A 14,608-nucleotide genomic window follows, 5' to 3' on the forward strand; every position below is an offset into this window, starting at 1 on the left:
AACCGACAATGATAGACAAAGTTGATAAGAATAAACAAACACAGGGCAAGGAAGAGATGAATGAAAGTTGAATATTTATGTCACGTACAATGTGAAAAGATTTAAATTGAGGAATAGGATGGTTTTTCATAATTTGAGGAAGAGGCAATATTTGGCAGTGGTGGAAAAAGTACCCAATTATCATACTTTAGTAAAAGTAACGATACCTTAAGAAAATGACTCAAGTGAAAGTCACCCAGTAAAATACTACTTAAGTACACTTAAAAACAAATACTTTGAGTTTTACTTAAGTATCAAAAGTATACATTTGAAATTCCCTATATTAAGCAAACCAGACATGATTTTCTTGATTTAAAAAAATAATTATGGATAGCCAGGGGCACAGTTCAACGCTCCGACAGCATTTCCAAACTAAGCATTTGTGTTTAGTGAGTCTGCCAGATTAGAGGCAGTAGGGATGACTGGGTATTTTCTCTTGATAAGTGCGTGAATTATACAATTTTCTTGTCCTGCTAAGCATTCAAAATGTAACTAGTACTTTTGGGTGTCAGGGAAAATATGAGGAATAACGGTCGTTAAGACACTAACAGCTTACAGACAGTAGGCAATTAAGGTCACAGTTATGAAAACTTAGGACACTAAAGAGGCCTTTCTACTGAGACTGAAAATCACCAAAAGAAAGATGGGTCCCTGCTCATCTGCGCGAAGGTGCCTTAGGCATGCTGCAAGGAGGCATGAGGACTGCAGATGTGGCCAGGGCAATAAATTGCAATGTTTGTACTGTGAGATGCCTAAGACGGCGCTACTGGGAGACAGGACGGACAGCTGATCGTCCTCGCAGTGACAAACCACGTGTAACAACACCTGCACAGGATCGGTACATTCGAACATCACACCTGCGGGACAGGTACAGGATGACAACAACTGCCCGAGTTACACCAGGAACGCACAATCCCTCCATCAGTGCTCAGACTGTGCTCAATAGGCTGAGAGAGGCTGGAGTGAGGGCTTGTAGGCCTGTTGTAAGGCAGGTCCTCACCAGACATCACCGGCAACAACGTCACCGATGGGCACCATCGCTGGACCAGACAGGACTGGCAAAAAGTGCTCTTCACTGACAAGTTGTGGTTTTGTATCACCAGGGGTGATGGTCGGATTCTCGTTTATCGTCAAAGGAATGAGCGTTACACCGAGGCCTGTACTCTGGAGCGGGATTGATTTGGAGTTGGAGGGTCCATCATGGTCTGGGGCGGTGTGTAACAGCATCATCGGACTGAGCTTGTTGTCATAGCAGGCAATCTCAATGCTGTGCGTTACAGGGAAGACATCCTCCTCCCTCATGTGGTACCCTTCCTGCAGGCTCATCCTGACATGACCCTCCGGCATGATAATGCCACCAGCCATACTGCTCGTTCTGTGTGTGATTTCCTGCAAGACAGGAATGTCAGTGTTCTGTCATAGCCAGCGCAGAGCCCGGATCTCAATCCCATTGAGCACGTCTGGGACCTGTTGGATTGGAGGGTGAGGGCTAGGGCCATTACCCCCAGAAATGTTCAGGAACCTGCAGGTGCCTTGGGGGAATAGTGAGGTAACATCTCATAGCAAGAACTGGCAAATCTGGTACAGTCCATGAGGAGGAGATGCACTGCAGTAATTAATGCAGCTAGTGGCCACACCAGATATTGACTATATTACCAGACAGTCATGAAGATGGGACAATATCAATTCAATTCAATGTAAGGACTTTATTGGCATGGGAAACATATATTAACATTGCCAAAGCAAGTGAAGTAGATAATAAACAAAAGTGAAATAAACAATAAAAATTAACAGTAAACACTCACAGAAGTTCCAAAAGAATAAAGACATTTCAAATGTCATATTATGTATATACATAGTGCTGTAACGATGTGCAAATAGTCAAAGTACAAACGGGAAAATAAAAAAACAAATATGGGTTGTATTTACAATGGTGTTTATTCTTCACTGGTTGCCCTTTTCTTGTGGCAACAGGTCACAAATCTTGCTGCTGTGATGGCACACTGTGGTATTTCACCCAGTAGATATGGGAGTTTATCAAAATTGGGTTTGTTTTTTTGAATTCTTTGTGGATCTGTGTAATCTGAGGGAAGTATGTGTCTCTAATATGGTCATACATTGGGCAGGAGGTTAGGAAGTGCAGCTCAGCTTCCACCTCATTTTGTGTGCAGTGTGCACATAGCCTGTCTTCTCTTTAGAGCCAGGTCTGCCTAAGGCGGCCTTTCTCAACAGCAAGGCTATGCTCACTGTCTGTACATAGTCACAATATCAATATCACAGGCTGAACAACTAGTCAGTTGATTTTTGTGTCAAAAAACTTGTAACGTGTTTTTATAACAGACCTACCTCTCCCCATCTTCACAGGAATTCTGTCAATATGACTTGACCATGATAACTGAACATCCAATGTTACTACTCAAAGGTGTGCTATTTGAACCCAGGGTAGAGTGGAGCAGAAATTGCCCATCACATCTCTGTTGTTGTTTTATGGTGAACATTACCAAAGAAAACGACGTTAGTCATCATTAGATTAGTTTTATCTCTATGACTAAAAACAGAGGGTAGTCTAGGTAAGTGATGATGCTTTATTAACTGAATCATGTTATCCCACATAAACTGAAGCAGTATACGTTGCGAAAATAGGAGACGTCATCTAATGCCGCTTTCAAATGTTCGTCGGAACTTGTAGGACATTTTCGAATTGTTGATTCGTTGAACGCGGCACGTGTATAACTACAACCAGTTATCAAGTCGAACATTTCCAAATGTCCTAGATCCGACTAGCACTTGAACGCGGCATAATTATTACTTCAATTTGCGAAATGAAGATATAGTGACGTGCAGACTTGTGCAGGGCTCTGGTCATATGGTTTGTTTCACATGAACTAGCCCTGGATCGGTTTTAGAATTCTTATTCTTGAATGAGATTTTCTAACAGGACCAAAAACGCTGTTCTAAGATCAGTGTCCGAGCGCGCTCAATATTGCAAAGGAAATACCCAATGAAAACCGACATTAAGACTGCTTTTGCCCAATAGCTACATGCAATGGGAGGGTTACGCACTATATCCCGCCTGCTTGTGTGCAAATAAACGCCATTATGCTGTCAATCACTTACTTAATGACGTATGAATTAGCCAATGATATGTCATAGTGGGTGGAGTCACATTTGATTGACATGGTGCTGCTGCAATGAAATCGCTAGTTTGCTCATCACGTTGACGTATATATAAGGTTCCTACCACATTCTCATCCTTTGTGATAATGTCGGCTGAGTATGAAGATAGGTAAGGAATTAACGCATATAGTTGGCAATGTATTGCGTAATATTGTTTAAGTTGTGAATTTAAATAGAACATTATGTGTTTTCGTAACGCATGTGATCTGAAAATGTATGCAATGTTTGAAGAGAAATTGTTGCGCGTGTTTGTTTACAGTCGCTAGCATATTACGGGCTAGCCAGTTAATGTTAATTTAGTTAACGTTAGCTCGTTTAAAGGTCCATCGACCCTGCATTTTGTGAACTTTTTACTTATCTGTAACGTCGAAAGACAGCGTTTTATTGTCAATGAAATAAAAGCTGGTGATTAGGGAAACATGGGGTAGGTTTGATTTGAAAACCGCTGCCAGATCGTTAGCCCAATTTGCTAATTTTCAGTACGAGATGCGGCGGTGCCGGTTTCTCCGCATACACTTGAGTGAAGATTTTCAAGCCTGGTCTAGGCCTTCCCGAAATACCGCCCGATGTGTTTAATCTAGTATTGATAAACCCTACTTTTGAAAATACGACGACCTATTTATCTTGTTCAGGGCAACATGGTAGCAAATTACAGGTCAGCTGGATGGCGAGTGCAGGGGGAAATTTCACGCACATGGTCGTCGTAGTAGTTAACGGTACTTCGGGGAAATGGCAGGCCTTATGATAAAGATGGCATGATTTACGATTGCTATGTTTTTTTTCTGAACTACTTAGCACACCGGACACGACTTGTGTGTTCAAAAAATGGTCGCGATGTGATATAGATTAAGCTGCCAAATAAATCGAAAAGGGGCTCTACTTTGGGCCTAGTTGGCTGTCTAGCAAGCTAATCCTAGTTTGACACGTATATGTAAACCAGGTACCTACCAATCGTTTTCATGGTGCTTCATTTCAGTAGGAAAATGCATTACTTGGATGTTCAATAACATACAATGTTATTCAGATTACTTTTTTTACAACTCATTTTGTATATTCAAACGTTTACGCATGCTGTTATCCCGCTAGCTATAACCAGCATTCAGGCCGTGAAAAACGACCATCTTGAAATGGCGGCTTTGTAGACCATGGGACTTTTTCTAAGAAAATGCCGCGCCCCCCTCGACGTTAGATCTCTCTAGTGTGCAAATCTGCTGTTCGGCAATAGTATTAACTCTTCTGAGAAGTTTAGCTGACTTATTCTAATGCTTTTCTGGTAGATATTACTGTCATCACCAAAAACATATTACTGGGAAGTGTAGGTTTACGATATTTCTCGACATCTTTTAAAGCTACAATATGCCAGCTTTAGATTGTAAAGCATAGGATTTCCCTTGTGTCATTATAGCTTGGCTATTTGTTAATCATGACCATCTACTGCTGTTAAATTTCAGACCTCCCAGAGACAATGGCCCAGAGGGCATGGAGCCAGATGGGATCATTGAGGTGTGTATTGCTTCTGTGACAACTTCTACATTGGATGTGAAAGACTAGCTAGATACGCAATAGCTCTAGTTAGAACTCAATAATGTGTGCAATCTGACTAATTAAATGCAAACACTGTACATGCTCAAATGGTCAAGATACTGTGTAATGAGGCCTTGCTAACTGGATTCCAGAAGCTCTAATGTATGAAGTTAGATGTGTAGAGTTGCTGAAGGATGGCTGTCCTATTTAGTTTCAGGGGAACCTATTGGCTCACCAGTGGTTTACACTGGAAAAGGTTGTCTGCTAACTTACCAAAATGTAATGTGGATGTCTATTCTTCCCTCGTCCTACAGAGCAACTGGAATGAGATAGTGGACAGTTTTGATGAGATGAACCTGGGCGAGAAGCTGCTCAGGGGAATCTATGCCTATGGTTTTGAGAAACCCTCTGCTATCCAGCAGAGGGCCATCCTCCCTTGTATCAAGGGTGAGTACTCAACCACACCCACTTTTCAGATTCTTAGACATAATGGTAAAATACGGAATCTAAGCCTTATGGGATCATTCAAAACATCCGAACAGGGAACTTGCCATGTTAATACAGCATGGTCACTACAGTGACTGCAATTTTCTTAGCTCGTCAGCTTGAAAGACGGCTAATGGTCACTTAAAATGAAGGTACTAAAAGTGCTGAAGTCTTTACTTCTGCTTGTTGACTTCATGCCCCCTGTCAACTGGGCAAGGCAGTGTCCTCTAATGGCACTGAGTCTTATATCTGGCAGGGGAAGAGAATCAGTCCATGTTCATCCCAGCCAGCTCTGCTCAGTGAGGAATAGGCTGGTTCATGCTATGGGCACAGATGACATACACTCGTCAAATTACGTTCATTTTGGTATAAGTAGCTTATATATTTACTGCCTTATTGAAACAACTCTGAAAGCAAACTGGTATTGGTTGGAGTTGACATAACCTTGTGTTTTGACATAACCAATGCTTTGCTAGAATGTTAACACTCAAAGAGTAACAGTTTAGTAAACCTACCACTAAATCTGCCTGAGTGTGTATGAACTTTATTTATATGTTGAGCTTGGCATTCTTGTCTGTCTCCAGGTTATGATGTGATTGCACAGGCTCAGTCTGGTACTGGGAAGACTGCGACCTTTGCCATCTCCATCCTGCAGCAGATTGACATGGAGCTGAAGGGCACACAGGCCCTGGTCCTGGCTCCCACCAGAGAGTTGGCTCAGCAGGTGTGTTGACAAGGGAGGAGAGGGGATGAGCTGGACAATAGAAGGAATTAAAAACAAATGGGTAATGTTCACATCTCTAGCATGAAACTGTTGCATTTCTTGTCCTGTGGTCCTATATCCAAGAATTGCAATAACTTCAGTAGGTTTAGTTTCTTATCAGTGACTGCTTTTAAGACATGCCACAAAGCTAACTTTGGTTTGGCCTGGGTTTATGTAGCTGCCATTTTGCTAACCCTAAATCAACCCTGAAGTGTCACACAATTCTAAACTCGGGACCTTTTGTGTTTATTGACCTCATTAACCCCCCCCCCCCCCTGTCAACTGGGCAAGGCAGTGTCCTCTAATGGCACTGAGTCTTATATCTGGCAGGGGAAGAGAATCAGTCCATGTTCATCCCAGCCAGCTCTGCTCAGTGAGGAATAGGCTGGTTCATGCTATGGGCACAGTTGTATGTCACGTGCTTCCAACATAGCGTTGAGAGCTTTTGATGTGGAAAATAGGTGGCAGTCTAACAAAGTACAGTGTCTTGAGTAAAGAAAACAACCCCGCTATAGTGTGAAACCGTTCTATTTCTCCCCTGATTGTTCACTTGAACTTCACTATAATATCTCCTCCTCCCCTCAATAGATCCAGAAGGTCATCCTGGCCCTGGGTGACTACATGGGAGCCTCCTGCCATGCCTGTATTGGAGGGACCAACGTCCGTAACGAGGTCACCAAGCTGCAGGCTGAGGCCCCTCACATAGTGGTGGGGACCCCTGGTCGTGTGTTTGATATGTTGAACCGCAAATACCTGGGTAAGTAGGTGTTAAACCATTGTTTAATTGACCATCTATGGCTGAATTTCTGCTTGACGTGAGGTTTGTAAAAAGTACTTTAATACGTGTTATCCAACTCACCACATGTAGTAGTTGACCAATACCGTGTGTAGTGGTAACAATGGTTTGTTGCGCATTTGTTCCTTAGTAGCACCCAGGTTTACAGTTCATGATAAGACTTTTCTTTGCTTGACAGGGTAGTATTCTAGAGCTGTATAATGATGAAATCCATGCGTGTCAACTGACTCTAGAACCCCCTGGGTGTTCTAGTTCTACCACTCAGCGTTCTGTTGGTTGGTGTGTTCTGGACCTCAGGGCTCTGGACCTCATGATCAGATTCCACACTGGCTGAATACAGTATTTTTCAATCACTCACAACTTGGTTTGCACGTAGTAAAGGCATTGACTCAGATGGTTCACTGGGCATTTGTCCTCATTTTATCCCTTCTGCCATGAATGTAGTAGTGATAATACCAGTGAAGAATGAAGTGCCTACTTGTAGATGTATTTTTAATGTTGCGTCACTCCACCTTGCCTCCATGCAGCCTCCAAGAACATCAAGATGTTTGTGCTGGATGAGGCTGATGAGATGTTGAGTCGTGGTTTCAAGGACCAGATCTACGAGATCTTCCAGAAGCTCCCCACCAGCACGCAGGTCTGTCATTCTGACTAGTACTCACCCCAACCCATCTGTAGTAACTCGAGCTAAAATCTGATTGGAATTAACTTTAATTGACATTTGTGTCTGGTTTTTCCTCTAGCTTGAAATATTTGCCATGGTGGTCATTGCTAAAGTGCACTGTCTTAAGGACATTTAGTTAGCTTGCATAAGTCACTTATTACACCTTTCAGCTAACTCATCTGTAGGACAGGCTTAACTGCATTGCTGTGTACTTTGCTTTTAGTTATGAACTTGCTTCAGTTTAACTGCTCTCCACGGTGACTGGCCCCAGTCCCAACCCATAACTTATTAGCTGTTTACAACTTAGTCACCGGTTGCCCAACTTTCAGTTTACAACTGTTCAGCACACCAGTCACTCCTGTGGGTGTGGTTGGCATTGCCTCTTCCCTGAGGCTGAACTGTTGTAGACTTCAAGGAACTTTTCATTTGATGCCATTTCTCGTGTGAAAGTCCATTCTCTGCCCTTGCTCCTCCGAGACCCAGAAACGGTGGTAGTGTCTACTTGTTAGTAGTTGAATGGAAGAGTTCTCCCCTACAAGATAAGCATGACTAACCTTGTAAGGTGGCCATCGGTCCTTCAGAAGAGGTTTGATCAGCCGCACCCCCTTGAATCAACTTTTGTTTTGTCGGTAGGGCACCATGTGCCTGTTAATCTAAGTAGAATAGTTTTTATCTAAAATGTCTTGCTTGATTTGTTTTAAATCGCTTTTGGGATCTCCCATCTTGACAAAGGCGCCTAGTGATTTCACTCTTCCGCTCCTCGATTACCTTTGACCTTTTTCAAAGGGAGGCGGGAGGACTCGGGCGTTAAGCAAATACAATTGACGAAAGGCCATTGACTTAAACACATCTAACAACCCTTTATCGTTCCTGTTACATCAAGTAGTTAAACATGACCTTTAACCTCTGACACCCCTCTAGGTGGTTCTGCTGTCTGCCACCATGCCCCAGGATGTCCTGGAGGTCACCAAGAAGTTCATGCGTGAGCCAATCCGCATCCTGGTCAAGAAGGAGGAGCTTACCCTGGAGGGTATCCGCCAGTTCTACATCAATGTGGAGAAAGAGGTGTGCATTGCCCTTAGGCACAGATCTAAGATCAGTTGGGGAGCTTAGGTTTGGGTGGTCTGAGTACATTTCCTTTAGGCACAGACCTAAGATGGGGTTGCATTTGGTCCAATATCTCGCTAGAATCAATTTAGCCTGTTTTCTTACGGGCTAGTTGAGTACATCCTATGGCCGCGCTGCCTTCAATCCCGAGGTGTTACATTTCAGTAATGTATCAGAATCTTATCTGGAGTAACTTCAACCAAAGACTACTACGTTACATACATTAAATTAAACTTGCAAAATGGCTGCAGTAATCCAATGGCTGGTTTTGATAACTCATGCATGTCAACTGATCCCAGAACCCCCTGGGCCTCCCGTTGGCATTCTGTCAGCTGGTTGTTACCACAGGCGATCTGACTGTAAAGCTGCGAATGGCACACCTTCATGATTTACTGTCCTGCCATAGACTTTCCTCTTGTGAGATTTTGGCTCGTAGATAAGTTGGACTAGGTTAGAAGTCTGAGTGGAAATATTGGGTGGTAAATCATCTGTTTTGAGATGTTCTATACTTCTCTTTGGCCATTTGTACCTAATCTTGCAAGGATAAACTAAATGATACTAAAGCTACTTCTGTTCAGACGATATCCATATTGTGGAAGGTTATCCTTGTGAGTGACTAAACTCACATCCTTGACTGCATAGTCATCTAACCCATTCTCAATGTCTCCCCTCTACCAGGAGTGGAAGCTTGACACCCTGTGTGATCTCTATGAGACCCTGACAATCACCCAGGCTGTGATCTTCATCAATACTAGGAGGAAGGTGGACTGGCTCACTGAGAAGATGCATGCCAGGGATTTCACTGTGTCCGCTCTGGTAAGACGAGGACCCTTTTGACTAACCCATGGGGTTGGATAGAGGGCACCACCATGCATCGCTGCTGTAATGTCGAGTGTGCCCTCTATTCAGTTCTATGGGCTGACCTGACTACTCTAGCTGTGGCTATGAAATCTCTAGCAAGAGTACGGAACCCCCTTTGAACTTGCGATTTCTTAGGCTTCAGCCATAATAGCATGAATATAACTTGAGCCTTATGCTACAGACTAAATGCATGAGAATTGAAGCTGTAACGGTTTCATTTACGGTTATTTTAGATTAAGGCGCTGCGTGGTCAATTCAACATCTGCACTGGCCGTGCAGAATTTACGGTGATACAGCCTCTGCAGAAGTCAGGGCATTCCTACTTCAGCTTCACAGAGCTGTTGTCAAGGGAGCTTGTTTATACAGGACCTCTTGCCCCCACCTACAGGCAACCAATCATGTCAACGCGGAATTATATGGTGTCCTCAGCCTTGTTACAATATTTGGGAGGCGCAATGCGGTACAGAGCTTAATTTGGTCTCTGCTTACCTCCGGAGGCTCCACAATTGCCCCTCACCCTCCATACGGAGTCTCCAACATCTTTTCAGATCAAGCTTAAATTGGCTCTAAGATTTGTGGCCCAGGCACAAGGCCATCAAAGTAATGTCCATAAGTGTAGTCTGATTTCCTTAATGTAACTATGTCAAGGTGGGGTTGTCCCATACAACTTGTGTGCACGTCAAGTCAATGGGGTCAGAATTCTATTTATACCATCTGACTTCATGCCCCCTGTCAACTGGGCAAGGCAGTGTCCTCTAATGGCACTGAGTCTTATATCTGGCAGGGGAAGAGAATCAGTCCATGTTCATCCCAGCCAGCTCTGCTCAGTGAGGAATAGGCTGGTTCATGCTATGGGCACAGATGACAAACTTATTATTTTCACATTGTGTATAGCATTTTGACAACCCAGTTAAGGCCATCGTGGCATTACCACACCAATGATAGTCTACACTATCCAAACTGAAACCCAGAGTCTAAAGGAATCTCTCATACCCCTGTCTTATGCATTCATATAACTTGTAGCTCATGTCTGATCTCTTCCAGCACGGAGACATGGACCAGAAGGAGAGGGACTTGATCATGAGGGAGTTCCGTTCAGGCTCCAGCAGGGTTCTCATCACCACTGACCTGCTGGTAAGTCCCTTCCTGTTAATGGTGTCCCCCACCCACTCCCTGTTAATTTGGCCCCAGATTTCTCCTACCAGCTTGGTCTTTGGTAGTGAATCTAGTCTGCTCTCCAGTGACTGGCCTCAATGTCCCAATGACTTGTCCCATGACTTATTAGCGGTTTACAATCGTTCTCCAATGTAATGTCTGTTTCCTTGTTGACTGACTATGTAAAACATGTGCATCCTCTTACGCTTTGTCACCAGTCGAAGTACAGCGCTAATGAGTGATTATTCCCTCGGTCTCTGTCCCGCTCCAGGCCAGAGGTATTGATGTCCAGCAGGTGTCCCTGGTCATCAACTATGATCTGCCCACCAATAGGGAGAACTACATCCACAGGTGACTACAACTCCAATTCCCAGAAGGCAGTTAGATTTGGGAACATTATGATCCATGCAGAGCAATATATTAACACCAGGGTGGTGCATGTTTGATATGTGCCTACATATATCTGACTTTGTAGGTGGCACCTCTTGTTCATACCATTATGAACGTGCTTAAGCGACAGTGTAGTGTGGGTCCTAAAGTTCTGACACCCTCAGTCATTCTGGACAGAGGCCAATGACTCTAGCCTGAAGTACACTGCCATCGCTAAAGTAGTCATATTACTTATGAAACAACTTAGCCAGCATTGGCATCAGTTTTACTTTAGACTGGTGTCAATGTTGTGCTAGCAAATTGTCAAATGGATAACTAATGGTGTGCTCCACTCAAATATTATACACTAAAATGATCAGGTTTTTCTAACTACTTTTCAATGTCATTGTATTTCCAAGCCACTGAAATGCACTTGATAATCATCAGCGCTCATTGATTAGAATGCTCAGTCGTGCATCTGCTACCATGAATAGTAAGTGTAGGTTTCTAGAGCTGTATAATGATGAAATCCATGCGTGTCAACTGACTCTAGAACCCCCTGGGTGTTCTAGTTCTACCACTCAGCGTTCTGTTGGTTGGTGTGTTCTGGACCTCAGGGCTCTGGACCTCATGATCAGATTCCACACTGGCTGAATACAGCGTATTTGATGGAAGTTGAGATTCCTTTCCATGTTCTCTAACAATGCATTTAGTGGAGTACACTGGGTAGAATTACAGAATTGGGAAAACGACTGGGTAAATGTGAACTGTCAATGGTTCCAGATAATGGGTTGAACTGATCTCTTGTCCAGTAGCACCAAGCAGCTCCTCTACATGCAGCAGGTCCATTTCAACTACATGTCGACCAAAAGAGATGAAACTAAATATCCAACCTAAACCCTCCATTCTATCTGTCAGGATTGGTCGAGGGGGTCGTTTTGGCCGCAAGGGAGTTGCCATCAACATGGTTACTGAGGAGGACAAGCGCACGCTGAGGGACATCGAGACATTCTACAACACCACTGTTGAGGAGATGCCCATGAACGTGGCTGACCTCATCTAGATTCTGGAAGACTTCCTTCTGCCCCGTCCCAAACCTTCTGTCCCCCCCCCTCTCCAATTCCCTTGGCTTCAACAAAACCCCCAAACCCAATATCCCCCTCCAATTGGTTAAAATAATGATCACTCAGATCCTGGAGCCCTCCCCCTCTTGACCTGAAATCCAATCCGATCCTATTTCACCTTTGATTCCCATCCTTGTGATTGAATACCGACTGGTGTTCAAACCCATTACAAATGATTTTGCTCTTACACTGGGGGTTCTGTCTTGTCCTAATAGCCCTTTACACTCTGTTAAGTCTAGTATAGCTTACTTAAGTTCTACCCCACCCACACCTCTTTCCAAAGTCAAAAATGCATTGTCGATGGGTTTGTTCCTCTTGGGTTTTTAAACCCCTGACACCCTGAGATGTTTCTAAATGATTGGGTGCCAAGCACTAAAGACTGACATTTAGAACTGATACTGGGTGATAAGTTTTAACTCCCCATAGAGTTTGATAGAGGGCACATGCATCTTTGCCGTAATGGCTTTTGTGCATTTTAGTTATTTAGCAGATGCTCTTATCCAGAGCGTCTTACAGGAGCAATTTCTGTTAAGTGCCTTGCTCAAGGGCATGTCGGCATTTTTTTTTCAGTTTTGGGCCAGTAATCTAAAGGTTGCTGGTAACGCTCTTAACCGCCTGCCGTCTGTGCCCTCTATTTAACTTCATGGACTGACCTGACCACCTTAGTTGTGGTTGTCTACTCTTTACCCCCAATTGATGCAACTTAATGGCATTTGTGTATAATGTTGGGAAGTGACTAGCTTTTAGTTAGGGTGACTCTGGCTGCATCTGACTCTGCACCATATTCCCTATATACTGCACTATGTAGGCTACAGGGTGCAATTTTGGACGCGGCCTCACTATTGTGACGTGCTTCATTGATCTTCAGTCAGTGGGTGTTAAGTTCTTCACTAAGTGTGCGACTATAAATTACTATTGACCTTTTTTGGGGGGGGCTTGGAGAAGTTATTACTTACAGAATAGTACTTCTGAAAAGACTACAATGTATCCAACAAAATGAAACTGGTTTCAACTCGTCTTGGGGGGTGGGTTTTAAAGGGGTTCAAGGAGCATCTTCAACAAATAAAAAATAAAATGTAGAGAAGTGATCATGAATGAGTATGAAATGTTTCCTTGATCCTGATCTCTGCTGTGTGATTCTCTTGTTTATACTTTCTTTATCCTTTTGTATAGTCCCAAGTTGCGGTAGCATTATTTTAGTTTGAGGCCTGTCGTGTATTGATGGGGTGACTGCTGCTCAAGGCAGAAAATTGTGACATTCCAACTTTTCCCAAAAATTCCCCGATTTTCCCAGCAATAGCAGTTGGAAGGGTTCTGCAGCCTTACAGAGATCCAGCTATGCCTTGTTTCCAATGGTCACAAACCCGGTTGTGAGGATTTTACGCTTCACAGGCTATTTCCTTTAGTTTACGATTTTCTTTCCAGAAAGATTAGATTTGAAAGGGTGTCACTTTTGTAACCTACCTCACCAAACTGTTGGAGAGGTCTTTATACGAAGGACCGACCTACAAATGATGGCGATTGTCTTTTTATTTTTTCGTTTTATAAAATTGCCTGTCACTGGGTGGGTGGGAAAAGGAATGTGCAGAGTTATTGCTTGGTCAGTGCTATTTTTTAACTGAATTTATTAAAGGAAATGTGATGTTAACATTTTTTTTGAGACAGAAGCCGTGTACCAACTTTTCTACATTGGGTTCTGTATAGTATTTATTTTAATGGTCTTAAATAAAATAAAGGTATTTCTCCTTTTTAACAAGAACTATGGTTGAAGTTGCATTCGTGTCCATTTTCACACATTAGGTTGTCAAACTAGTATTTCGAATAATATTCCTGGTGTTTAGTTTGTTCACCTGCTTTCACATATTTATGTTAAGCCATAGACATTGGCTCTGTCCTGTTATGGTGAGCACGGGCAGCTCCATTGAGGCCAACTATCTTGAAGTACAGTTCCACTGAGTTGGTGAACTGAAAGGGTGCCTACTGCAAGTGTTTGAACAGGTATAAAGCCAAGGTTGGTGACTGGCTGCCACCTGCAATTATGGGATGTTTACGAGTATAAATCATTGGCTGATCCTAATGACCTGGATGGAGTTGTGATCCCTCCTTAATTCATAGGAAGTCCCACCTCCTTAATTCATAGGACGTACCACCCAGTTTAACTTCAACGGTGAAATAATTGTGGTGCTGCCTATGATCAAACAGGCTTTTGGGTACAAGTCTTAAGGTAAGCCTATTTCACAAATCTTTAATGTCCTTGCTTACAAACTGGTACTGTTCAAAATCAAGTAAATCATGCTTCAAGATGCATTCATATGTACTTAAACAACTTGTCACATGCTTCGTAGACAACAGGTGTAATATACAGTGATAAGCTTACATACTGGTCCTTTTCCAACAATGCAGTTATAAATTTAATAATCACGTCACCCTTTTAGACAGCTCAAATTGTCCTAAAAAACATCCTACCATTGAGATCGTGATAAATCTTAATTGATAGAGCTGACGGTGGGTTACAAACTGGTACTGTTTGACATGGCCACAAG

General features: G+C 43.1%; 1 protein-coding gene and 2 non-coding genes across 3 annotated transcripts; all 3 read left to right on the forward strand.

The window, feature by feature from the left end:
• Positions 1-3,234: 3,234 nt before the first annotated feature.
• Positions 3,235-13,824, forward strand: eif4a1a (eukaryotic translation initiation factor 4A1A). The gene is made up of 11 exons (XM_014156345.2): positions 3,235-3,325; positions 4,668-4,719; positions 5,055-5,187; positions 5,811-5,950; positions 6,578-6,746; positions 7,313-7,422; positions 8,371-8,514; positions 9,235-9,372; positions 10,462-10,551; positions 10,844-10,923; positions 11,860-13,824. Exons 1-11 carry the CDS (start codon positions 3,303-3,305, stop codon positions 12,002-12,004), a joined length of 1,224 nt encoding a protein of 407 aa, XP_014011820.1. The 5' UTR covers positions 3,235-3,302; the 3' UTR covers positions 12,005-13,824.
• On the forward strand, positions 6,981-7,123 carry LOC123728813 (small nucleolar RNA SNORD10). Its single transcript, XR_006760586.1, has one exon. It is a non-coding gene; the product is annotated as a small nucleolar RNA SNORD10 (small nucleolar RNA).
• Positions 11,457-11,599, forward strand: LOC123728814 (small nucleolar RNA SNORD10). Its single transcript, XR_006760587.1, has one exon. It is a non-coding gene; the product is annotated as a small nucleolar RNA SNORD10 (small nucleolar RNA).
• Positions 13,825-14,608: the final 784 nt, after the last annotated feature.

This window comes from Salmo salar, chromosome ssa18 (assembly GCF_905237065.1).
Source record: "Salmo salar chromosome ssa18, Ssal_v3.1, whole genome shotgun sequence".
NCBI classification, from domain to species: Eukaryota; Metazoa; Chordata; class Actinopteri; order Salmoniformes; family Salmonidae; genus Salmo; species Salmo salar.